The sequence below is a fragment of the Chiloscyllium plagiosum genome, unplaced genomic scaffold (genome assembly GCF_037043375.1).
Source record: "Chiloscyllium plagiosum isolate Xiang-an unplaced genomic scaffold, Cpla_swu_hap1 HiC_scaffold_44, whole genome shotgun sequence".
NCBI lineage: Eukaryota > Metazoa > Chordata > Chondrichthyes > Orectolobiformes > Hemiscylliidae > Chiloscyllium > Chiloscyllium plagiosum.
In genome coordinates, this window is record NW_028270182.1 from 20,902,476 (window position 1) to 20,929,644 (window position 27,169).

The 27,169-nt window shown below is 48.7% G+C and overlaps 1 protein-coding gene across 1 annotated transcript in view; it reads left to right on the top strand.

Moving 5' to 3' along the window:
* The first annotated feature begins 3,970 nt into the window (after positions 1 to 3,970).
* Positions 3,971 to 27,169, top strand: part of LOC122547338 (voltage-gated potassium channel subunit beta-3-like) — an 80,127-nt gene continuing 56,928 nt past the window's right edge. Inside the window, exons 1-4 of the mRNA XM_087982877.1 lie at positions 3,971 to 4,108; positions 9,144 to 9,223; positions 10,241 to 10,285; positions 25,009 to 25,053. Coding sequence (XP_087839003.1) covers positions 3,971 to 4,108; positions 9,144 to 9,223; positions 10,241 to 10,285; positions 25,009 to 25,053 — 308 coding nt within the window. The remainder of the gene's footprint in view (positions 4,109 to 9,143; positions 9,224 to 10,240; positions 10,286 to 25,008; positions 25,054 to 27,169) is intronic.

Sequence of the window (27,169 nt, forward strand, 5' to 3'; positions counted from 1 at the left end):
GGAATTCCCTGGCTGTTCTCTGTCTGGCTTGCCCTATGATAGTAGTGTTGTCCCAGTCGAATTCATGTTGCTTGTTGTCTGCGTGTGTGGCTACTGAGGTTAGCTGGTCGAGTCGTTTCGTGGCTAGTTGGTGTTCATGTATGCGGATTGTTAGCTGTCTTCCTGTTTGTCCTATATAGTGTTTAGTGCAGTCCTTGCATGGGATTTTGTACACTACATTAGTTAAATACAGTGGCTATCCAAAGTTCAGGTGGGTGGTTCTTTTAAAATGTCCTTAAAAATCCAAAGACGTGCAGGTCAGGTGAATTGACTGTGAATTGACTGTGAATTGACTGTGAATTGACTGTGCTCAATTGCCCGTGATGATAGGTGCATTAATCAGCTGGGCTGGGGAATGGGTCTGGGTGGGTCACTCTGCGGAGGGTCAGCGCGGACTTGTTGGGCCGAAGGGCCTGTTTCCCATAGGGGATCTAACCGAATCGAACTATGCCACAAACATCATCAAGAAAGCCAATGCCTTTGTCTCGAGAGGACTAATACAAGGATATAGACGTTATGCTGCAGTTATACAAAAGGATGTGGCCTCCTCTATATTGGGGAGACAGGCCGCCTACTTGCGGAGCGATTCAGAGAGCACCTCTGGGCCACCCGGACGAACCAACCCAACCAACCTGTAGCACAGCATTTCAACTCCCCCTCCCACTCCACTGAGGATATGCAGGTCATTGGACTCATCCACCGCCAAACCACAACAACCCGACGGTCGGAGGAGGAGCGTCTTATCTTCCGACTGGGAACCCTCCAACCGCAGGGGATGAACTTGGACTTCACCAGTTTCTTCATCCCCCCTCCCCCCACCTTGTCTCAGCCGGATCCCTCCAGCCCGGCACCGCCTTCCTGACCTGCAGTCTTCTTCTTGACCTCTCCGCCTCCATCCTACTCCGACCTATCACCCTCACCTTGACCTCTTTCCACCTATCACATTTCCAACGCCCCTCCTCCAAGTCCCTCCTCCCTACCTTTTATCTTCTCCTGCTGAACACTCTCTGCTCATTCCTGAAGAAGGGCCTGTGCCCGAAACGTCGAATCTCCTGTTCCCTGGATGCTGCCTGACCTGCTGTGCTGTTCCAGCAATAAAGTTTCAACTGCAGTTATACAAAACCCAAGTTGAACAATTTTCTTGGTTCTTTGACCCCATTTGGGGCACTGTGAGTGGGTCTGGTCACCGCACTTTAGGAAGGATATAGTGACCTTGGAGTGTGTAGAACCTGAACTTCAGGGGTATGGTTATGAGTAGAGATTGTGAAAACTATACCTGTTTTCTCTAGGATCTCCGAAGTTAAGGGGCGATCTGATTAAAGTCTTCAAGATATTAACAGGGAAAGACAGGGTAGATAAAAATAAACTATTTCCACTGGTTGTTGGTTCTAGAACTGGGGGGCATAGACTAGAGATTAGGATCAGACTCTTCAGGAGAAATATTCAGAAGCACTTCTACGCAGAGAAAGGGTGATAGTGGCTTGGAATGCTCTGCCAAGTATGGCAGGGGATACCGGATCAGGTGATTGTAAATCTGAGAGAGGCAAAATCTTGCTGCAGAGGTATTAAGGGAAGTAGGCTGACTGTATGGAGTTAGGTCATAGACCAGTCATGACCTCGTTGGGTGGCAGAACAGGCTTGAAGGGCTGAATGGCCTCTTCCGCTTCCTACCTCCATTTCGTTTTGTCTGCCTTGCCAGTTTGCTGACTTCTAGCCACGGGGCGAGAGAGTCCCTTTACTTGCAACGCAAGGGTGACCAGGGTACTAGACCTTTAACCACGACTTTCACAGCCCACTAACACCTCATACACATGGGAATGGTCAGTCCCACTAGCACACGCCAGTAGAGCTTTTGTTAACCCCGCACTTGTCTATTCATGTCGGGTAAAGCCAGGATATTTGCACTGGGGAATAGAACCAGTCCAGGTACAATGGCCAAAATTGAGTCCTTGTTTCAAACGGAAAAACAAAATTTGTGTCTGCAGTTTGAGACATAGCCTTTAGGGAGCTGGTTTGCTGTTAAACAGGGGCTTGGTCAGGCTCTTGATACCTGTGTAGTCACAAGAGATCATAGTCCAATCTGTACCTCGAAAAGAATTGTCATTGGCAATTCACTTTGTATCTTTATAGATTCCCTACAGTGTGGAAACAGGCCCTTTGGCCCAACAAGACCACATTGACCCTCCAGAAAGTAACTCACCCAGACATATTCCCCTATTTTATCATCCTGTATTTACCCCTGACTAATGCACTTAACCCACACATTCCTGAACACTATGGGTAATTTAACATGGCCGATTCACCCTAACCTGCACATCTTTGGACTGTGGGAGGAAACCGGAGCACCTGGAGGAAACCCACGCAGACACGGGGAGAATGTGCAAACTCCACACAGTCAGTCGCCTGAGACTAACCACTGAGCTACCATGCCACCTTTATGTAGGACATTCCATGGGGGTCTCTCTCTCTCTCTCGGCTCCCTCTCTCTCGGCTCTCTCTCTCTCTCTCACTCTCTCCCTGCACACATGCGTGCGCGCGCGCGCACACACACACACACACATTTCATTCACAGCTGCAGCCATTTTTGGCTCTATCAATTCTGTTTTAAAAACATGGTTTGGAAGTACCAGTTAAAACTGTCCGCAGTGCTTGAGGGATCTAGCCTGTGGACATGGCAGGTGTTATAACAGAGAGGAACATGGACATTTGTGGCCCACCTGCATCCTGAGCTTCTTAAAGGGGCATCCCTCTTGTAACAGGACTCACAGGCTTTGTGCTTTTCTTGCAGGAATATGGGACGATCAGGTCTGCGAGTCTCTTGTGTGGGAATAGGTGAGTAATAACCAGGAGGGAATGGGATTGAGTGTGGGCAGTGACCTAGTGTGAGACTTACTGTTGGCATCTGTGACTTAGCAACGAGCCTCTGATTGGCAGTGACAATCATAGAACAGTACAGCAAAGTACAGGCCCTTCGGCCCTTGATGTTGTGCTATCCTTTTATCTTACTCTAAGATCAAACTAACCTACTTTTTTACTTTCTTCCATGCACCAGTTGCTTAAATGTCCCTCACTCTACTTCCACTACTGGCCGTGCATTCCACACACCCATCACTCTCTGTGTAAAGAACCTCCCTCTGACATCTCCCCTAAACCTTCCTCCAATCACCTTAGATTTATGAACGCTTGTGAGAGCCGTTCCACCTGATAAAAAAAGTCTCTGATGATCCCGTATATCTCTGCCTCTCATTATCTTGTACACCTCTATCAAGTTGCCTCTCATCCTTCTTCACTTCAATGAGGAAATAAGGGAAGCCCTGTGTTTGATCGAAGTTGGGTCAAAAGATCTGTTTCCATGCTGTATGGCTCTGTGACTGCTGATGTGGGGCCATTATTTTACTCAGTCAGTAGTACTTCCGCAGAGACCAGTATCCAGTCACCAAGTCACTCTTTAATTAAACATGGAAAGTCCTTGACTCTAGTACAGCCCCGTTAGAGTCAACTCCCAGGGAGTTTGATGAAGGGCTCTTGCCCGAAATGTCGATTTTTCTGCTCCTCGGATGCTGCCTGACCTGCTGAGCACCACCACTCTAATCTAGACTGTCCCATTTGTAACAGTCAGCTAAGGCTCCTTGATTGGAGTGGATTAACAGCTCCAATCGGGGAACTCATATTCTGTGGCGTCATCCTAGCTCTCCTCGTCCCGTAGTCTTCGTTCCTGTTCTTTGTCGGTCTTCCGATTAAGTTAAAGAGCCAAAGGTGGTGTTCTAATTAACGACAGGTCAAAGGTCATGCATTTGGTCACCAGTTCAGAGGCTACACCCAACCTTTTGTCCAGGAGGGTGGGAATTGTGTCAGGAAGTCGGGGGGGTGGGGGGGGGGGTGGAGACTGGAGCAAAGACAGAACAAGGTACTGGGAGATACCTGGGAAGAGATGCAGAGTCGGAGGGAGGGGAGGTTTCTGTCAGCAAGCGAGTTAGATCACACTCTCAGGAACTCGGAGTTATTTAACCTGTTGTTCGTTTTCTTTCCAGGAAGCTGGGTCACACTCGGGTCTCAGATCTCAGACGAGGTGAGTGCTTGCCAGGCCTAGATGTTGCTTCATTCCTCTCTACAAGTGGTGGCTCACAGTCTGCTCCAATCAATGGGGCGGCACGGTGGCTCAGCAGTTAGCACTGCTGCCTCACTGCGCCAGGGACCCAGGTTCGATTCCAGCCTCGGGCGACTGTGTGGAGTTTGCACATTCTCCCCGTGTCTGGGGAGAATGTATAGGGGAGGTATAGGGAAGGTATAGGGGAGATGTCAGGGGTGGGTTCTTTACCCAGAGAGTGGTGGGGGCATGGAATGCACTGCCTGTGGGAGTGGTAGAGTCAGAATCTTTGGTGACCTTTAAGCGGCAATTAGATAGGTACATGGATGGGTGCTTAAGCTAGGACAAATGTTCAGCACAACATCATGGGCCGAAGGGCCTGTTCTGTGCTGTATTGTTCTATGTTCTATGTTCTATGTCTGTATGTGGGTTTCCTCCGGGTGCTCTGGTTTCCTCCCACAATCCAAAGATGTGTATGTTAGGGTAAATTGGCCATGCTAAATTACCCCATAGTGTTCAGGGATGTGTAGGTTAGGGTGGATTGGCCGTGCTAAATTACCCCATAGTGTTCAGGGATGTGTGGGTTAGGGTGGATTGGCCGTGCTAAATTACCCCATAGTGTTCAGGGATGTGTAGGTTAGGGTGGACTGGCCATGCTAAATTGCCCCATAGTGTTCAGGGATGTGCAGGTTAGGGTGGATTGGCCATCCTAAATTGCCCCATAGTGTTCAGGGATATGTAGGTTAGAGTGGATTGGCCATGCTAAATTACCCCATAGTGTTCAGGGATGTGTGGGTTAGGGTGGATTGGCCATGCTAAATTGCCCCATAGTGTTCAGGGATGTGTAGGTTAGGGTGGATTGGCCATGCTAAATTACCCCATAGTGTTCAGGGATGTGCAGGTTAGGGTGGATTGGCCATGCTAAATTACCCCATAGTGTTCAGGGATGTGCAGGTTAGGGTGCATTGGCCATGCTAAATTACCCCATAGTGTTCAGGGATGTGTAGGTTAGGGTGGATTGGCCATGCTAAATTACCCCATAGTGTTCAGGGATGTGTAGATTAGGGTGGGTTGGCCATGCTAAATTGTCCCATAGTGTTCAGGGATGTGTAGGTTAGGGTGGATTGGCCATGCTAAATTGCCCCATAGTGTTCAGGGATGTGTAGGTTAGGGTGGATTGGCCATGCTAAATTACCCCATAGTGTTCAGGGATGTGTCGGTTAGGGTGGATTGGCCATGCTAAATTACCCCATAGTGTTCAGGGATGTGTAGGTTAGTGTGGGTTGGCCATGCTAAATTACCCCATAGTGTTCAGGGATGTGTAGGTTAGGGTGGGTTGGCCATGCTAAATTACCCCATAGTGTTCAGGGATGTGCAGGTTAGGGTGGATTGGCCATGCTAAATTGCCCCATAGTGTTCAGGGATGTGTAGGTTAGGGTGGATTGGCCATGCTAAATTACCCCATAGTGTTCAGGGATGTGTAGGTTAGGGTGGGTTGGCCATGCTAAATTGTCCCATAGTGTTCAGGGATGTGTAGGTTAGGGTGGATTGGCCATGCTAAATTGCCCCATAGTGTTCAGGGATGTGCAGGTTAGGGTGGATTGGCCATGCTAAATTACCCCATAGTGTTCAGGGATGTGTAGGTTAGGGTGGGTTGGCCATGCTAAATTACCCCATAGTGTTCAGGGATGTGTAGGTTAGGGTGGATTGGCCATGCTAAATTACCACATAGTGTTCAGGGATGTGCAGGTTAGGGTGGATTGGCCATGCTAAATTACCACATAGTGTTCAGGGATGTGTAGGTTAGGGTGGATTGGCTGTGCTAAATTGCCCCATAGTGTTCAGGGATGTGCAGGTTAGGGTGGATTGGCCATGCTAAATTACCCCGGAGTGTTCAGGGATGTGTAGGTTAGGGTGGATTGGCCGTGCTAAATTACCCCATAGTGTTCAGGGATGTGTAGGTTAGGGTGGATTGGCCGTGCTAAATTACCCATAGTGCTCAGGGTTGTGTACGTTAGGTGCATTAGTCGAGTTGCATTAGTTGGGTGCATAATGGGGAGTGAGTTTGGGTAGGATACTCTTCGGAGGGTCGGTGTGGACTTGTTGGGCCGAAGGGCCTGTTTCCACACTGTAGGGAATCCAAGATTCAATCAGCAAGGAAAGGGGAACTGTTCAGCCATAGCTAATCACCTGTTCCCCTTTCCTTGCCCAACTCCCCATGTCCCTGCTGATTCTCCCTCTTTGGTTAATAACTCAAAGCCCTTCCACCATCCTCTCGGGCAGTATATTCCAGACCCTAACTAGTTGCTCTGTCAAGACATTCCCCCCCCCCCCATCACTGTTGCTGCTTTTATGAATCCCCTCAGATTGGCGTCCCTCACCAAACCCCCTCAGGTGTCTCCTTCTCTAATCTGTCCGGAGACCCCCTCTTGATATTGAACACCCCACGATCAATTCTGCTCTCAGCGTCCTTCGAGGAACGCCGTCCTGGGCTTCTCCGATCTATCCTCACCGCTGAAGCTCTTATCCCTGAATCCTCCCTGTGACCTCTCTCATGGCCGGGCCAGCCTTCAGTGCCCATCCCAAGTTGCCCCTTGTGAAGGTGATTGTGAGCTGGTTCTCTTGAACCGCTGCAGACCCTGCGGAGGGGAGGGGTGGGGGAGGGGCCCTGGATTTTAACCCAAAACAACCTCTCGGTTGTATCTCAGGCTCAAGAACCTGCTTGTGTTGCTGTGTCGGGCTGACGGCCTCACATTGACCAACGCCTGCCCCTGAATGACATTGTCAGGATCCCGTTAGTCCATGAACACCGTTTGTAATTGAATGAGAATGGGATTTTGGTCCCCACTTGGGAAGCACTCAGCCGTACACTCCCTGTCCAGTCTGGAGGGAGTCGACTGCAACAACTTTGAGGATAGAGGAGCAAAGTTAGAACTTTACAGCACAGGAATGGGGCCTTACGTCCGTAACATTGGGCCGAACATGACACCAAATTAAACTAACCCCTTCTGCCTGCCCTTGGGCCCTATCCCTCCATCCCTTGAATGTTCATACACTAAAGGCTTGAAGTGAGATATTGAAGCAAAGGCCGGGTGAGGGTAAAACACCCCCCTCAGGAGCTATTTGGAAGAAGTGCAAATGTAGGCAGTGGGCATGTTGGACTGGATTACTGACACAATGCTCCTCACTGCCATTCAGAGGGGTAGCTTCCCTTCGGGCAGTGAAGATGTTGGGGTGGTGTCATGTTGCTGGGATTGGAGGGTTTGAGCCATAGGAAGAGGCTGGATAAGCTGGGGATGTTTTCCCTGGGGTGTCAGAGGCCGAGGGGGTGACCCCAGCCCTGGGGTGGCACGGTGGCTCAGTGGTTAGCACTGCTGCCTCATAGCGCCAGAGACCCAGGTTCGATTCCAGCCTCGGGCGACTGTCTGTGTGGAGTTTGCACATTCCCCCCGTGTCTGCGTGGGTTTCCTCCCACAGTCTAAAAGATGTGCAGGTCAGGGTGGATTGACCATAATAAATTGCCCATGGTGTCCAGGGATGTGTAGGTTAGGTGTATTAGTCAGGGGTAAATGTAGAGTAGTAGGGGTATGGGTGGGTTACTCTTTGGAGGGTTCATGTGGACTTAGAGTCATAGAGATGTACAGCACGGAAACAGACCCTTCGGTCCAACCTGTCCATGCCAGCCAGATATCCCAAACCAATCTAGTCCCACCTGCTAGCACCCGGCCCATATCCCTCCAAACCCTTCCTACTCATATACCCATCCAAATGCCTCTTAAATATTGCAATTGTACCAGCCTCCACCACATCCTCTGGACTTGTTGGGGTGAAGGGCCTGTTTCCGCACTGTAGGGATTCTATGATTCTATGACCATCCTGAGGTTTATAAAATTATGAGGGGCATGGATAGAGTAAACAGACAAAGTCTTTTCCCTGGGATCGGGGAGTCCAGAACTAGAGGGGCATAGGTTTAGGGTGAGAGGGGAAAGATATAAAAGGGACCTAAGGGGCAACTTTTTCACACAGAGGGTGGTGCGTGTATGGAATGAGCTGCCAGAGGATGTGGTGGAGGCTGGTACAATTACAACATTTAAAAGGCATTTGGATGGGTATATGAATAGGAAGGGTTTGGAGGGATATGGGCCGGTGCTGGCAGGTGGGACTAGATTGGGTTGGGATATCTGGTCGGCATGGATGGGTTGGACGAAAGGGTCTGTATCCGTGCTGCGTGACTCTCTGCAAGAGCACAAGCAAGCAGTCTGCCCTCCTGGTGCCCTCGGCCGGTATTTATCCGCAGCCCTCTGTCTGAAAATAGATTACCTGGACTTTGTCACAGTCCCAGTCAGTGAGATCTTGTTGTGCACCCATATGGCTGCTCCCCATACTCAATGAGCATGACACCCTGTTTAGTGACAGCTTGAGGAGCCCTGCCATGACAGTGCAGTTGGAGCTCCCTGGTGTGTGTGTGTGTGTGTGTGTATGTGTGCCTGTGAATGTGTGTGTGTGTGTATGTGTGCCTGTATGTGTGTGTGTGTATGTGTGCCTGTATGTGTGTATGTGTGCCTGTACGTGTGTGTGTGTGTGACTGTGTGTGTATGTGTGCCTGTGCGTTTGTGCGTGCCTGTACGTGTGTGTATGTGTGCCTGTACGTGTGTGTGCGTGCCTGTGTTTGTGTACGTGTGCCTGTACGTGTGTGTATGTGCCTGTATATGTGTGTGTATATTCGTGCCTGTGTGTGTGTATGTGTGTATGTATGCCTGTACATGTGTGTGTGTGTGTGTATGTGTGCCTGTACGTGTGTGTATGTGTGCCGGTACGCGCGCATGTGTGTGTATGTGTGCCGGTACGTGCGTGTATGTGTGCCTGTACGTGTGTGTGTGTATGTGTGCCTGTACTTGTGTGTGTGTATGTGTGCCTGTACGTGTGTGTGTGTGCGTGTGTGTGTGTGTACGTGTGCCTGTACGTGTGTGTGTGTGTTTTACTGACTTGTCCTGATGTTTCGTGGTCCCCTTGGCAGGCTGCTGAAGAAATCCTGACCCTCGCCTACGAGAACGGGGTCAACCTGTTTGATACCGCGGAGACCTACGCTTCTGGAAGGTAGGCCGTGCACAACGCCAAACGGGGACCTGAGCCTTACTGGGGGGGGTGGAGGTGTAGGGGGATGGGAAGAGGGGAATCAAAGATGGATGGGGGGGTAGCTTGGTGGGCCAAGGCACCAAGGTTTGGGAAATTGACCAATGTGCCCCCTCGCCCTGACTGTCTACCCACAACTCCCCACTATTACCCCACAAGCCCCCATCCCCTGCACTGTTCAGGTGCTCCTGGACCTATTAAGGGTCTATTGTGTCAAACTGAATTGCTCAAAATCAAAGTACGCGATTCAAGATGGTGGCTCGCCCTCTCACCTTCCTCAGGGGCAATTAGTTACAGGCAAGAATGTCTGGGCCCAGTCAGCGAGGCTGGTGTTACAGCCTTGGAAATCTGGGTTGTAAATCAGAACAGCCCACGGCGAGCTGTTCCTGTTCCTGGGAAAAGGAAGAGGAAGTGACATCACCACCAGAAATAACATCACCGCAGGAAATGACATCACCAACCCAAAGAAACCCAAACATATAAATAGAAAGCAGGAATTTTCAGCAGTGCTTTGCCTGAGGCCCACTGAAGATGTTACCTAGTAGGGTGACAAAACGTCTGGAAATGAACCTTCCAGCTCAGTGAGCAAACCTACACCCAGAACCTCATCCTGAGCTACAACTCTTCTCAAAACTCGTTGGTTATTTTAATAAATGGCTGTTTTAGGGGTGATATGGTGGTGAGGGTTCCTCACAGGAGATAAGGTAGGAAATAAAGACCACGGTTCCTCCAAAGTGGAGTATTGGCTTCTGGACAGGGAGAGGGCCCAGAAGGGAAACGTGCAAACTGGTGTTTGTGCTAAACCGTAGATTTACAATAAAATACCTCTCCAAAAACATTCTGCTGCTTAACCCACGATCTGATATCAGTTTGTTAAGCACGTCGAATAATGTGTTGTTGGGAAGCGGGCGTCGTTGGCGAAGTTGGTATAATTCTTTCTCTGCTCTTTCTCTCACTCTCTCTCTCTCTCTCTCTGTCTAGGGCCGAGATAACGCTGGGAAACATCATTAAGAAGAAAGGCTGGAGGTGAGAATGAGCAAGGTTACCCCTACCTGTGGTGGGAGAACTGGGGGTCTGATGATCCTTGAAATTTAATAAGTCTGAACGCTTGTCCCATTAAGCTCCCAACTCCCCCTCTGTCATTTCACAGAAATTTTCATTCTGTAGCACCCCCCCCCCCACCGACCCCGGCTACCCCCAACTCACTGTGCTCACTTTACTGACCAGTTGCAGGGGTCGGGGCTTATCTGAGAGCCGGCAGACGTCATAGATAGCAGATTGTTTTTCCGGGAGTTTCCGACCTCACCCTGACGCAGGAAGGAAGCAGGGAGGAGTTGCATTTATGGAGCACAGCAGAGGGGCTGAAAGCTCTCTGCAGTGACTTTCCGAAGTGCAGTCTGTTGTTGCCATCCCAGAACCAGCTCCAGAGAATGTGGAGGAATAGTCGATTGGCCGAAGGAGAAAGTCCCACCCCAGCCCTGGCACGACACGGAGAAGTCAGTCCCTAAGTCAAAATCTGAGATCACAAGCCAAGACGGGGGTGGGGGGATCGGAAGTGAAAGCAACAAGGGCAGGAGAAACTCAGCAGCACTCAGCGGAGAGAGAAACAGGATTGGCAATTCCATTCTGGTACGACACCCCTCAGAACTGGGCAGCACAGTGGCTCAATGGTTAGCACCGCAGCCTCACAGCACCAGGGACCAAGGTTCGATTCCACCCTCGGGCGAATGTCTATGTGGGGATTGCGCATTCTAGCCGTGTCTGCGCAGGTTTCCTCCCAAAGCCCAAAGATGTGTAGGTTAGGGTGGATTGGCCATGCTAAATTACCCATAGTGTTCAGGGGATGTGCAGGTTAGGGTGGATTGGCCGTGCTAAATTGCCCCATAGTGTTCAGGGATGTGTAGGTTAGGGTGGATTGGCTGTGCTAAATTACCCCATAGTGTTCAGGGATGTGCAGGTTAGGGTGGATTGGCTGTGCTAAATTACCCCATAATGTTCAGGGATGTGTAGGTTATGGTGGATTGGCCGTGCTAAATTACCCCATAGTGTTCAGGGACGTGTAGGTTAGGGTGGATTGGCCGTGCTAAATTGTCCCATAGTGTTCAGGGATGTGTAGGTTAGGGTGGATTGGCCATGCTAAATTACCCCATAGTGTTCAGGGATGTGTAGTTTATGGTGGATTGGCCATGCTAAATTACCCCGTAGTGTTCTGGGTTGTGTAGGTTAGGGTGGATTGGCCATGCTAAATTACCCCATAGTGTTCAGGGATGTGTAGTTTAGGGTGGATTGGCCGTGCTAAATTACCCCGTAGTGTTCAGGGATGTGTAGGTTAGGGTGATTGGCCATGCTAAATTACCCCATAGTGCTCAGGGATGTGAAGTTTAGGGTGGATTGGCCATGCTAAATTGTCCCATAGTGTTCAGGGATGTGTAGGTTAGGGTGGATTGGCCATGCTAACTTACCCCATAGTATTCAGGGATATGTAGTTTAGGGTGGATTGGCCATGCTAAATTACCCCGTAGTGTTCAGGGATGTGTAGGTTAGGGTGGATTGGCCATGCTAAATTACCCCATAGTGTTCAGGGATGTGTGGGTTAGGGTGGATTGGCCATGCTAAATTACCCCATAGTGCTCAGGGTTGTGTAGGTTAGGGTGGATTGGTCTTGCTAAATTAACCCATAGTGTTCAGGGATGTGCAGGTTAGTGTGGATTGGCCATGCTAAATTACCCCTAGTGTTCAGGGATGTGTGGGTTAGGGTGGATTGGCCATGCTAAATTACCCCATAGTGCTCAGGGATGTGTAGGTTAGGGTGGATTGGCCATCCTAAATTGCCCCATAGTGTTCAGGGATGTGTAGGTTAGGGTGGATTGGCTGTGCTAAATTACCCCATAGTGTTCAGGGATATGTAGGTTAGGGTGGATTGGCCATGCTAAATTACACCATAGTGTTCAGGGATGTGTAGGTTAGGGTGGATTGGCTGTGCTAAATTACCCCATAGTGTTCAGGGATGTGTAGGTTAGGGTGGATTGGCCATGCTAAATTGTCCCATAGTGTTCAGGGATGTGTAGGTTAGGGTGGATTGGCCATGCTAAATTACCCCATAGTGTTCAGGGATGTGTAGTTTAGGGTGGATTGGCCATGCTAAATTACCCCGTAGTGTTCTGGGATGTGTAGGTTAGGGTGGATTGGCCATGCTAAATTACCCCATAGTGTTCAGGGATGTGTAGGTTAGGGTGGATTGGCCGTGCTAAATTGCCCCATAGTGTTCAGGGATGTGTAGGTTAGGGTGGATTGGCCGTGCTAAATTACCCCATAGTGTTCAGGGATGTGCAGGTTAGCGTGGATTGGCCATGCTAAATTACACCATAGTGTTCAGGGATGTGTAGGTTAGGGTGGATTGGCCGTGCTAAATTGCCCCATAGTGTTCAGGGATGTGTAGGTTAGGGTGGATTGGCCGTGCTAAATTACCCCATAGTGTTCAGGGATGTGCAGGTTAGCGTGGATTGGCCGTGCTAAATTACCCCACAGTGCTGAGGGATGTGCAGGTTAGGGTGGATTGGCCATGCTAAATTACCCCATAGTGTTCAGGGATGTGTAGGTTAGTGTGGATTGGCCATGCTAAATTACCCCATAGTGTTCAGGGATGTGCAGGTTAGTGTGGATTGGCCATGCTAAATTACCCCTAGTGTTCAGGGATGTGTAGGTTAGGGTGGATTGGTCTTGCTAAATTAACCCATAGTGTTCAGGGATGTGCAGGTTAGTGTGGATTGGCCATGCTAAATTACCCCTAGTGTTCAGGGATGTGTGGGTTAGGGTGATTGGCCATGCTAAATTACCCCATAGTGCTCAGGGATGTGAAGTTTAGGGTGGATTGGCCATGCTAAATTGTCCCATAGTGTTCAGGGATGTGTAGGTTAGGGTGGATTGTCCATGCTAACTTACCCCATAGTGTTCAGGGATATGTAGTTTAGGGTGGATTGGCCATGCTAAATTACCCCGTAGTGTTCAGGGATGTGTAGGTTAGGGTGGATTGGCCATGCTAAATTACCCCATAGTGTTCAGGGATGTGTGGGTTAGGGTGGATTGGCCATGCTAAATTACCCCATAGTGCTCAGGGTTGTGTAGGTTAGGGTGGATTGGCCATGCTAAATTGTCCCATAGTGTTCAGGGATGTGTAGGTTAGGGTGGATTGGCCATCCTAAATTGCCCCATAGTGTTCAGGGATGTGTAGGTTAGGGTGGATTGGCTGTGCTAAATTACCCCATAGTGTTCAGGGATGTGTAGGTCTGTGTGTATTGGCCATGCGAAATTACACCATAGTGTTCAGGGATGTGTAGGTTAGGGTGGATTGGCTGTCCTAAATTACCCCATAGTGTTCAGGGATGTGTAGGTTAGGGTGGATTGGCCATGCTAAATTGTCCCATAGTGTTCAGGGATGTGTAGGTTAGGGTGGATTGGCCATGCTAAATTACCCCATAGTGTTCAGGGATGTGTAGTTTAGGGTGGATTGGCCATGCTAAATTACCCCGTAGTGTTCTGGGATGTGTAGGTTAGGGTGGATTGGCCATGCTAAATTACCCCATAGTGTTCAGGGATGTGTAGGTTAGGGTGGATTGGCCGTGCTAAATTACACCATAGTGTTCAGGGATGTGTAGGTTAGGGTGGATTGGCCGTGCTAAATTGCCCCATAGTGTTCAGGGATGTGTAGGTTAGGGTGGATTGGCCGTGCTAAATTACCCCATAGTGTTCAGGGATGTGCAGGTTAGCGTGGATTGGCCGTGCTAAATTACACCATAGTGTTCAGGGATGTGTAGGTTAGGGTGGATTGGCCGTGCTAAATTGCCCCATAGTGTTCAGGGATGTGTAGGTTAGGGTGGATTGGCCGTGCTAAATTACCCCATAGTGTTCAGGGATGTGCAGGTTAGCGTGGATTGGCCGTGCTAAATTACCCCACAGTGCTGAGGGATGTGCAGGTTAGGGTGGATTGGCCATGCTAAATTACCCCATAGTGTTCAGGGATGTGTAGGTTAGGGTGGATTGGCCATGCTAAATTACCCCATAATGTTCAGGGATGTGTAGGTTAGGGTGGATTGGCCGTGCTAAATTACCCCATAGTGTTCAGGGATGTGTAGGTTAGGGTGGATTGGCCATGCTAAATTACCCCATAGTGTTCAGGCATGTGTAGTTTACGGTGGATTGGCCATGCTAAATTACCCCATAGTGTTCAGGGATGTGTCGGTTAGTGTCGATTGGCCATGCTAAATTGTACCAGTTTGTTCAGGGATGTGCAGGTTATGGTGGATTGGCTGTGCTAAATTACCCCATCGTGTTCAGGGATGTGTAGGTCAGGGTGGATTGGCCATGCTAAATTACCCCATAGTGTTCAGGGATGTGTAGGTTAGGGTGGATTGGCTGTGCTAAATTACCCCATAGTGTTCAGGGATGTGTAGGTTAGGGTGGATTGGCCATGCTAAATTGCCCCATAGTGTTCAGGGATGTGTAGGTTAGGGTGGATTGGCCATGCTAAATTGCCCCATAGTGTTCAGGGATGTATAGGTTAGGGTGGATTGGCCATGCTAAATTACCCCATAGTATTCAGGGATGTGTTGGTTAGGGTGGATTGGTCTTGCTAAATTACCCCATAGTGTTCGGGGATGTGTAGGTTAGGGTGGATTGGCCATGCTAGATTTCCCCATAGTGTTCAGGGATGTGTAGGTTAGGGAGGATTGGCCATGCTAAATTACCCCATAGTGTTCAGGGATGTGTGGGTTAGGGTGGATTGGCCATGCTAAATTACCCCATAGTGTTCAGGGATGTGTAGTTTAGGGTGGATTGGCCATGCTAAATTACCCCATAGTGTTCAGGGATGTGTGGGTTAGGGTGGATTGGCCATGCTAAATTACCCCATAGTGTTCAGGGATGTGGAGGTTAGGGTGGATTGGCCATGCTAAATTGTTCCATAGTGTTCAGGGATGTGTAGGTTAGGGTGGATTGGCCGTGCTAAATTGCCCCATAGTGTTCAGGGGTGTGCAGGTTAGGGTGGATTGGCCGTGCTAAATTGCCCCATAGTGTTCAGGGATGTGTAGGTTAGGGTGGATTGGCTATGCTAAATTACCACACAGTGTTCAGGGATGTGTAGTTTAGGGTGGATTGGCCATGCTAAATTACCCATAGTGCTCAGGGTTGTGTAGGTCAGGGTGGATTGGCCATGCTAAATTACCCCATAGTGTTCAGGGATGTGTAGATTAGGGTGGATTGGCCGTGCTAAATTACCCCATAGTGTTCAGGGATGTGTAGGTGAGGGTGGATTGGCCATGCTAAATTACCCCATAGTGTTCAGGGATGTGCAGGTTAGGGTGGATTGGCCATGCTAAGTTTCCCCATAGTGCTCAGGGATGTGTAGGTTAGGGTGGATTGGCCATGCTAAATAACCCCATAGTGTTCAGTGTTGTGTAGGTTAGGGTGGATTGGCCATGCGAAATTACCCCATAGTGTTCAGGGATGTGTAGGTTAGGGTGGATTGGCCTTGCTAAATTGTCCCATAGTGTTCAGGGATGTGTAGGTTAGGGTGGATTGGCCATGCTAAATTACCCCATAGTGCTCAGGGTTGTGTAGGTTAGGGTGGATTGGCCATGCGAAATTACCCCATAGTGTTCAGGGATGTGCAGGTTAGGGTGGATTGGCCTTGCTAAATTGTCCCATAGTGCTCAGGGATGTGTAGGTTAGGGTGGATTGGCCATGGAAAATTACCCCATAGTGTTCAGGGATGTGTAGGTATGGGTGGATTGGCCATGCTAAATTACCACATAGTGTTCAGGGATGTGTAGGTTAGGGTGGATTAGCCGTGCTAAATTGCCCCATAGTGTTCAGGGATGTGTAGGTTAGGGTGGATTGGCCATGCTAAATTACCCCATAGTGTTCAGGGATGTGTAGGTTAGGGTGGATTGGCCATGCTAAATTACCCCATAGTGCTCAGGGTTGTGTAGGTTAGGGTGGATTGGCCGTGCTAAATTACCCATAGTGTTCAGGGATGTGTAGTTTAGGGTGGATTGGCCTTGCTAAATTACCCCATAGTATTCAGGGATGTGTAGGTTAGGGTGAATTGGCCTTGCTAAATTGTCCCATAGTGTTCAGGGATGTGTAGGTTAGGGTGGATTGGCCATGCTAAATTACCCCATAGTGTTCAGGGATGTGTAGGTTAGGGTGGATTGGCCATGCGAAATTGCCACATAGTGTTCAGGGATGTGTAGTTTAGGGTGGATTGGCTATGCTAAATTACCCATAGTGTTCAGGGATGTGTAGGTTAGGGTGGATTGGCCTTGCTAAATTGTCCCATAGTGTTCAGGGATGTGTAGGTTAGGGTGGATTTGCCATGCTAAGTTACCCCATAGTGCTCAGGAATGTGTAGGTTAGGGTGGATTGGCCATGCGAAATTACCCCATAGTGTTCAGGGATGTGTAGGTTAGGGTGGATTGGCCATGCTAAATTACCCCATAGTGCTCAGGGTTGTGTAGGTTAGGGTGGATTGGCGATGCTAAATTACCCCATAGTGTTCAGGGATGTGTAGGTTAGGGTGGATTGGCTGTGCTAAATTACCCCATAGTGTTCAGGGATGTGTAGGTTAGGGTGGATTGGCTGTGCTAAATTACCGCATAATGTTCAGGGATGTGGAGGTTAGGGTGGATTGGCCATGCTAAATTGTCCCATAGTGTTCAGGGATGTGGAGGTTAAGGTGGATTGGCCATGCTAAATTACCCCATAGTGTTCAGGGATGTGTAGGTTAGGGTGGATTGGCCATGCTAAATTACCCCATAGTGCTCAGGGTTGTGTAGGTTAGGGTGGATTGGCCGTGCTAAATTACCCATAGTGTTCAGGGATGTGTAGTTTAGGGTGGATTGGCCTTGCTAAATTACCCCATAGTATTCAGGGATGTGTAGGTTAGGGTGAATTGGCCTTGCTAAATTGTCCCATAGTGTTCAGGGATGTGTAGGTTAGGGTGGATTGGCCATGCTAAATTACCCCATAGTGTTCAGGGATGTGTAGGTTAGGGTGGATTGGCCATGCGAAATTGCCACATAGTGTTCAGGGATGTGTAGTTTAGGGTGGATTGGCTATGCTAAATTACCCCATAGTGTTCAGGGATGTGTAGGTTAGGGTGGATTGGCCATGCTAAATTACCCATAGTGTTCAGGGATGTGTAGGTTAGGGTGGATTGGCCTTGCTAAATTGTCCCATAGTGTTCAGGGATGTGTAGGTTAGGGTGGATTTGCCATGCTAAGTTACCCCATAGTGCTCAGGAATGTGTAGGTTAGGGTGGATTGGCCATGCGAAATTACCCCATAGTGTTCAGGGATGTGTAGGTTAGGGTGGATTGGCCATGCTAAATTACCCCATAGTGCTCAGGGTTGTGTAGGTTAGGGTGGATTGGCTGTGCTAAATTACCCCATAGTGTTCAGGGATGTGTAGGTTAGGGTGGATTGGCTGTGCTAAATTACCGCATAATGTTCAGGGATGTGGAGGTTAGGGTGGATTGGCCATGCTAAATTGTCCCATAGTGTTCAGGGATGTGGAGGTTAGGGTGGATTGGCCATGCTAAATTACCCCATAGTGATCAGTGATGTGCAGGTTAGGGTGGATTGGCCATGCTAAATTACCCCATCGTGTTCAGGGATGTGTGCGTTAGGGTGGATTGGCCATGCTAAATTACCCCATCGTGCTCAGGGTTGTGTAGGTTAGGGTGGAGTGGCCATCCTAAATTACCCCATAGTGTTCAGGGATGTGTAGGTTCGGGTGGATTGGCAATGCTAAATTGCCTCATAGTGTTCAGGGATGTGTAGGTTAGGGTGGATTGGCCATGCTAAATTACCCCATAGTGTTCAGGGATGTGTAGGCATGGGTGGATTGGCCTTGCTAAATTGTCCCATAGTGTTCAGGGATGTGTAGGTTAGGGTGGATTGGCCTTGCAAAATTACCCCATAGTGTTCAGGGATGTATCGGTTAGGGTGGAGTGGCCATGCTAAATTACCCCATTGTGTTCAGGGATGTGTAGGTTAGGGTGGATTGGCTATGCTAAATTACCCCATAGTGCTGAGGGATGTGCAGGTTAGGGTGGATTGGCCATGCTAAATTATCCCTTAGCATTCAGGGATGTGTAGGTTAGGGTGGATTGGCTATGCTAAATTACCCCATAGTGTTCAGGGATGTGCAGGTTAGGGTGGATTGGCCATCCTAAATTGCCCCATAGTGTTCAGGGATGTGTAGGTTAGTGTGGATTGGCCATGCTAAATTACCCCATAGTGTTCAGGGATGTATAGTTTAGGGTGGATTGGCCATGCTAAATTATCCCTTAGCATTCAGTGATGTGTTGGTTTGGGTGGATTGGTCTTGCTAAATTACCCCATAGTGTTCAGGGATGTGCAGGTTAGGGTGGATTGGCCATCCTAAATTGCCCCATAGTGTTCAGGGATGTGTAGGTTAGGGTGGATTGGCTGTGGTATATTACCCCATAGTGTTCAGGGATGTGTAGGTTAGGGAGGATTGGCCATGCTAAATTACCCCATAGTGTTCAGGGATGTGTAGGTTAGGGTGGATTGGCTGTGCTAAATTACCCCATAGTGTTCAGGGATGTGTAGGTTAGGGTGGATTGGCCGTGCTAAATTACCCCATAGTGCTGAGGGATGTGCAGGTTAGGGTGGATTGGCCATAGGAAATTGCCCATCGTGTTCAGGGATGTGTAGGTTAGGGTGGATTGGCTGTGGTATATTACCCCATAGTGTTCAGGGATGTGTAGGTTAGGGAGGATTGGCCATGCTAAATTACCCCACAGCGTGCAGGGATGTGTAGGTTTGGGTGGATTGGCCATGCTAAATTGCCCCATAGTGTTCAGGGATGTGTAGGTTAGGGTGGGTTGGCCATAGGAAATTGCCCATCGTGTTCAGGGATGTGTAGGTTAGGGTGGATTGGCCGTGCTAAATTGTTCCAGTTTGTTCAGGGATGTGCAGGTTATGGTGGATTGGCTGTGCTAAATTACCCCATAATGTTCAGGGACGTGTAGGTTAGGGTGTATTGGCCAAGCTAAATTGTCCCATAGTGTTCAGGGATGTGTAGGTTAGGGTGGATTGGCCATGCTAAATTACCCCATAGTGTTCAGGGATGTGTAGTTTAGGGTGGATTGGCCATGCTAAATTACCCCGTAGTGTTCTGGGATGTGTAGGTTAGGGTGGATTGGCCATGCTAAATTACCCCATAGTGTTCAGGGATGTGTAGTTTAGGGTGGATTGGCCGTGCTAAATTACCCCGTAGTGTTCAGGGATGTGTAGGTTAGGGTGATTGGCCATGCTAAATTACCCCATAGTGTTCAGGGATGTGAAGTTTAGGGTGGGTTGGCCATGCTAAATTGTCCCATAGTGTTCAGGGATGTGTAGGTTTGGGTGGATTGGTCTTGCTAAATTACCCCATAGTGTTCAGGGATGTGCAGGTTAGGGTGGATTGGCCATGCTAAATTACCCCATCGTGTTCAGGGATGTGTAGGTTAGGGTGGATTGGCCATGCTAAATTACCCATAGTGTTCAGGGATGTGCAGGTTAGTGTGGATTGGCCATGCTAAATTACCCATAGTGTTCAGGGATGTGCAGGTTAGTGTGGATTGGCCATGCTAAATTACCCATAGTGTTCAGGGATGTGCAGGTTAGGGGGGATTGGCCGTTCTAAATTGCCCCATAGTGTTCAGGGTTGTGCAGGTTAGGGTGGATTGGCCATGCTAAATTGCCCCATAGTGTTCAGGGATGTGGAGGTTAGGGTGGATTGGCCATGCTAAATTACCCCATAGTGCTCAGGGATGTGCAGGTTAGGGGGGATTGGCCGTGCTAAATTGCCCCATAGTGTTCAGGGTTGTGCAGGTTAGGGTGGATTGGCCATGCTAAATTGCCCCATAGTGTTCAGGGATGTGGAGGTTAGGGTGGATTGGCCATGCTAAATTACCACATAGTGCTCAGGGTTGTGTAGGTTAGGGTGGATTGGCCATGCTAAATTACCCCATCGTGTTCAGTGATGTGTAGGTTAGGGAGGATTGGCCATGCTAAATTACCCCATAGTGTTCAGGGATGTGTAGGTTAGGGTGGATTGGCCATGCTAAATTACCCCATAGTGTTCAGGGATGTGTAGGTTAGGGTGGATTGGCCATGCTACATTACCTCATAGTGTTCAGGGATGTGTAGGTTAGGGTGGATTGGCTGTGCTAAATTACCCCATAATGTTCAGGGATGTGCAGGTTCAGGTGGATTGGCCATGCTAAATTGTCCCATAGTGTTCAGGGATGTGAAGTTTAGGGTGGGTTGGCCATGCTAAATTGTCCCATTGTGTTCAGGGATGTGCAGGTTAGGGTGGATTGGCCATGCTAAATTACCCCACAGCGTGCAGGGATGTGTAGGTTTGGGTGGATTGGCCATGCTAAATTGTCCCATAGTGTTCAGGGATGTGTAGGTTAGGGTGGGTTGGCCATAGGAAATTGCCCATCGTGTTCAGGGATGTGTAGGTTAGTGTGGATTGGCCGTGCTAAATTGTTCCAGTTTGTTCAGGGGTGTGCAGGTTGTGGTGGATTGGCTGTTCTAAATAACCCCATAGTGTTTGGGATGTGCAGGTTAGGGTGGATTGGCTGTGCTAAATTACCCCATCGTGTTCAGGGATGTGTAGGTTAGGGTGGATTGGCCATGCTAAATTGCCCATAGTGTTCAGGGATGTGTAGGTTAGGGTGGATTGGCCATGCTAAATTGCCCCATAGTGTTCAGGGATGTGTAGGTTAGTGTGGAATGGCTGTGCTAAATTACCCCATAGTGTTCAGGGATGTGTAGGTTAGGGTGGATTGGCCATGCTAAATTACTCCATAGTGTTCAGGGATGTGTAGGTTAGTGTGGATTGGCTGTGCTAAATTACCCCATAGTGTTCAGGGATGTGTAGGTTTGGGTGGGTTGGCCATAGGAAATTGCCCATCGTGTTCAGGGATGTGTAGGTTAGTGTGGATTGGCCGTGCTAAATTGTTCCAGTTTGTTCAGGGATGTGCAGATTATGGTGGATTGGCTGTGCTAAATTACCCCATAGTGTTTGGGATGTGCAGGTTAGGGTGGATTGGCTGTGCTAAATTACCCCATCGTGTTCAGGGATGTGTAGGTTAGGGTGGATTGGCCATGCTAAATTACCCCATAGTGTTCAGGGATGTGTAGGTTAGGGTGGATTGGCTGTGCTAAATTGCCCCATAGTGTTCAGGGATGTGTTGGTTAGGGTGGATTGGTCTTGCTAAATTACCCCATAGTGTTCAGGGATGTGCAGGTTAGGGTGGATTGGCCATGCTAAATTACCCCATAGTGTTCAGGGATGTGTAGGTTAGGGTGGATTGGCCATGCTAAATTACCCCATAGTGTTCAGGGATGTGTAGTTTTGGGTGGATTGGCCATGCTAAATTACCCCATAGTGTTCAGGGATGTGTAGGTTCGGGTGGATTGGCCATGCTAAATTACCCCATAGTGTTCAGGGATTTGTGCGTTAGGGTGAGTTGGCAATAGGAATTTGCCCATAATGTTCAGGGATGTGTAGGTTACCGTGGATTGGCCGTGCTAAATTGTACCATTTTGTTTAGGGATGTGCAGGTTATGGTGGATTGTCTGTGCTAAATTGCCCCATAGTGTTTGGGATGTGCAGGTTAGCGTGGATTGGCCGTGCAAAATTACCCCATAGTGTTCAGGGATGTGTAGGTTTGGGTGAATTGTCCATGCTAAATTACCCCATAATGTTCAGGGATATGTGTGTTAGGGTGGATTGGCCGTGCTAAATTACCCCATAGTGGTCAGGGATGTGTAGGTTAGGGTGGATTGGCTGTGGGAAATTGTTCCATAGTGGTCAGGGATGTGCAGGTTAGGGTGGATTAGCCATGCTAAATTGCCCCATAGTGTTCAGGGTTGTGTAGCTTAGGGTTTAATTGGCCGTGCGAAATTGTTCCATACTGTTCAGGGATGTGTAGGTTAGGGTGGATTGGCCATTCTAAATTGCCCCATAGTGTTCAGGGATGTGTAGGTCTGTGTGGATTGGCCATGATAAATTACCCCTTAGTGTTCAGGGATGTGTAGGTTAGGGTGGACTGGCCATGCTAAATTACCCCATAGTCTTCGGGGATGTGTAGGTTAGGATGAATTGGCCATGCTAGATTACCACATAGTTTTCAGGGATGTGTGGGTTAGGGTGGATTGGCCGTGCTAAATTGCCCCATAGTGTTCAGCGATGTGTAGGTTAGGGTGGATTGGCCATGCTAAATTACCCCATAGTGTTCAGGGATGTGTAGGTTAGGGTGGATTGGCCATGCTAAATTACCCCATAGTGTTCAGGGATGTGTAGGTTAGGGTGGATTGGCCATGCTAAATTGCCCCATAGTGTTCAGGGATGTGTAGGTTAGGGTGGATTGGCCATGCTAAATTACCCCATAGTGTTCAGGGATGTGCAGGTTAGGGTGGATTGGCCCTGCTAAATTACCCCATAGTGTTCAGGGATGTGCAGGTTAGGGTGGATTGGCCGTGCTAAATTACCCCATAGTGTTCAGGGATGTGTAGGTTAGGTGCACTCGTCTGTGGTAAATATAGAGTAATGGATGTTGATGGGAGACTCTTTGGCGGGTCGGTGTGGACTTGTTGGGCTGAAGGGCCTGTTCCCACACCGTCGGGATCCTTTAAAAAAATCAGAACCTGAAGGTTTTCTCCTGATTTCTGCAAAAATATCCATATTGTGTGCAATTCTGGAATCCACATGATGGGAGGGATTGGATCGACTGGAGAGGGTGTGGAGGAGATTTACCAGGTAGCTGCCTGGGCTGGAGAGTCTCAGTTATGAAGAGACATTAAACAGTCCCTGGAGTTGCTTTCCCTCGAGCAGAGGAGATTGAGAGCGGAGATGTCTGAAAATTATGGGGAGGACGCATGGATAGGATGGACAGGAAGAAACGGTTCCCCTTGGGAAAGGGGTCAATGACCTGGGGAGGGGGGTGCATGGATTCAAGATAAGAGGCAGGAAGTCTTGAGGAGAAACCTTTTCACCCAGAGGGGGTTAGGGGGATGAGAATGTGAAGCTCAATGCCTGAGAGGGTAGGAGGGGCAGAAACCCTCAGAACCATAAAGATGTGTCGAGATGTGCACTTGCAATGCCGAGTCATAGAGTCACAGAGATGTACAGCACGGAAACTGACCCTTCGGTCCAACCTGTCCAGGCCGACCAGATATCCCAACCCAATCTAGTCCCACCTGCCAGCACCTGGCCCATATCCCTCCAAACCCTTCCTATTCATATACCCATCCAAATGCCTCTTAAATGTTGCAATTGTACCAGCCTCCAGCACATCCTCTGGCAGCTCATTCCATACACACACCACCCTCTGCCTTAGGTCTCTTTTAAATCTTTCCCCTCTCACCCTAAACCTATGCCCTCTAGTTCTGGACTCCCCCACCCCAGGGAAAAGACTTTGCCGATTTACCCTATCCATGCCCCTCATGATTTTGTAAACCTGTATAAGGTCACCCCCTCAGCCTCCGACGCTCCAGGGAAAACAGCCCCAGCCTGTTCAGCCTCTCCCTGTTGCTCAAATCCTCCAACTCTGGCAACATCCTTGTAAATCTTTTCTGAACCCTTTCAAGTTTCACAATATCTTTCCGATAGGAAGGAGACCAGAATTGCACGCAATATTCCAACAGTGGCCTAACCAATGTCCTGTACAGCCACAACATGACCTCCCAACTCCTGTACTCAATACTCTGACCAATAAAGGAAAGCATACCAAACGCCTTCTTCACTATCCTATCTTCCTGCGACTCCACTTTCAAGGAGCTATGAACCTGCACTCCAAGGTCTCTTTGTTCAGCAACACTCCCTAGGACCTTACCATTAAGTGTATAAGGCCTGCTAAGATTTGCTTTCCCAAAATGCAGCACCTCGCACCTATCCAAGTTAAACTCCATCTGCCACTTCTCAGCCCATTGGCCATACAAGACCATAAGGGCATATCGGAACAGAAGTAGGCCATTCAGCCCATCGGGTCTGCTGCACCATTCAATCATGGTTAATACGTTTCTCAACCCTATTCTCCCCATGAACCTTGATTCCTCTCCTATTGGACGAAGTGCTGGAAAGTGGGAGTCGCGTTGACACTGGCTCAATGAGCCGAAGGGCCTCTTTCTGTGCTGTGCGACAGGAACTCTGTTTTTCTCTCTCCCCACAGAGGCAGCCAGGGCAGTTTCTTGCAGAGTCATAGAGATGGACAGCACAGAAACAGACCCTTCGGTCCAACCCGTCCATGCCGACCAGACGTCCCAACCCGATCTAGCCCCAGCTGCTGTTTGACTCTGGGGATGTTCCACATCACTTTGCTTTACTTTGAGTGAAAACCTTGAACCCACATTCCCCCCCTGAAAACCAAACCCATTCACGCCAAGATTTCGTTGAAGGGAGGGTCTTCCACGTCTAAGTCCAGGCCTGCCATTGGCAAAATCCTCGGGACTCAGCCAATCTCTGGCCCGGCTGAGATTCCCCACCCCCCCTTCATCAGCCCTGAGACAGGTTGGAGATTGGAAGCTGTTTGGGGGAAAGGAGGGGGGAGATGGAGAGACAATAGGGGAAGGGTGGGAAAGACAGGAGGGATTAAATGACCATGTGAAGAGGGAACAATAAGAGGGAAAACATCTCAAATGGCGGATTAAACATTTGGCTTCCCTTCACAGACGGTCCACTTTTATAATCAGCACGAAACTCTTCTGGGGAGGACAGTGAGTATTCTTTCATTTAATTTTATTCCTTTTGTGGGGTGTGTGTTTTCTGGGCCCAGTGTTTGTTACCCCGTTGCTAGTTGCCCCTGGAGCAGATGGTGGTGAGCTACTTTCTTGAAGGGTCACACTCAATTCTCAGATTTCTGTATGTTCAACGCACCCCACTTCCACAAGCCTTTCCCTCTCCTCAAGACTCTGCAATGGTGCCTTGCTTAGGTCCCTGAGTATTCACCACTCCCCCCCCCCCCCCCACCCCACCTCAAATCCCAGTGGAAACGCCGAGGTGTAGGGGAGGGTAAAGGCTGACTCCATGTTCAAACGTAGGTCAGTCCATTAGTCCTGGGGTCGTAGTGACTTAAGAGGTCTTAGCTTTTTATTTTCAACTGTGGACTGGTGATGGGTAAATGGTCATCGCTTTAAAATATACAAGGAGGTTCTGGATGTAGGTTTGCTCGGTGAGCTGGAAGGCTCGTTTTCAGATGTTTCATCACCATACTAGGTAACATCTTCAGTGAGCCTCCGAACAAACCTTCCAGCTCAGTGAGCAAACCTACATCCAGTCCTTCATCTCGAGGCCCACTGAAGGTGTTACCTAGTACGGTGACCCTGAAACGTCTGGAAATGAACCTTCCAGCTCACCAAGCAAACCTACATCCAGAACCTCAACCTGAGCTGCAAATCTTCTCAGACCTCACTAACACAAGGAGTTGTTTTCACTGTGGGAAAAACACATGAAATCTCCTCTCTTCCCCGGCACATTCATTCAATCTCAAAGTCCAGAATTCAGGCCTTGACCAAGCAATGTTGCGGAGAAAGGGGACAGAGAGGGATATTGGAAAAGAGTAAAATGATCTACTGGAAATCAGAAACAAAAGCAGAAACGCAGCGGGTCTGGCAGCGCCTGTGGACAGAAATCAGAGTTAACGTTTCGGGTTCAGTGACTCTTCCTCAGGACAGATGTGTCTGTGTGTGCTGTCTCTGTGTTGCGTGTATGTGTCTGTGTGTGTTATCTTTGTGTTACATGTGTGTGTTTGTGTGTTATCTGTGTTTCACGTGTGTGTGTCTGTGTGTTATCTGTGTTACGTGTGTGTGTCTGTGTGTTGTCTCTGTGTTTCATGTGTGTGTCTCTCTGTGTTATCTGTGTTACATGTGTGTATCTGTGTGTGCTGTCTTTGTGTTACATATATGTGTGTCTGTGTGTTGTCTCTGTGTTACATATATGTATGTATGTGTGTGTTGTCTCTGTATTACATGTGTTTGTGTGTTATCTCTGTGTTACGTGTTTGTGTCTGTGTGTGTTATCTCTGTGTTATGTGTGTGTGTGTCTGTGTGTGTTATCTCTGTGTTATGTGTGTGTGTGTCTGTGTGTGTTATCTCTGTGTTATGTGTGTGTGTGTCTGTGTGTTGTCTGTGTGTTACGTGTGTGTGTCTGTGTGTTGTCTCTGTGTTACGTGTGTGTGTCTGTGTGTGTTGTCTGTGTTACGTGTGTGTGTCTGTGTGTGTTGTCTCTGTGTTACATGTGTGTGTTTGTGTGTTATCTCTGTGTTACGTGTATGTGTCTGTGTGCGTTATCTCTGTGTTACATGTGTATGTATGTGTGTTGTTTCTGTGTTTCATGTGTGTGTATTTGTGTGTTATCTCTGTGTTACATGTGTGTTACACACAGACACATACATGTAATACAGAGATAACACAGACACACACACATGTAACACAGAGATAACACACAGAGACACACACGTAACACAGAGACAATACACACAGACACACACACGTAACACAGAGACAACACACACAGACACACACACTTAACACAGAGATAACACACAGGCACACACATGTAACACAGAGACAACTCACACAGACATACACACATGTAACACAGATAACACACACAGACACAAACATGTAACACAGAGATAACACACCCAGACACATACATAACACAGAGATAACGCACACAGACACACACGTAACACACACGCGTAACACAGAACAACACACACATACATACATATATGTAACACAGAGATAACACACAGACACATATATGTAACACAAAGACTGTCTGTGTGCTGTCTTTGTGTTACATATATGTGTCTGTGTGTTATCTCTG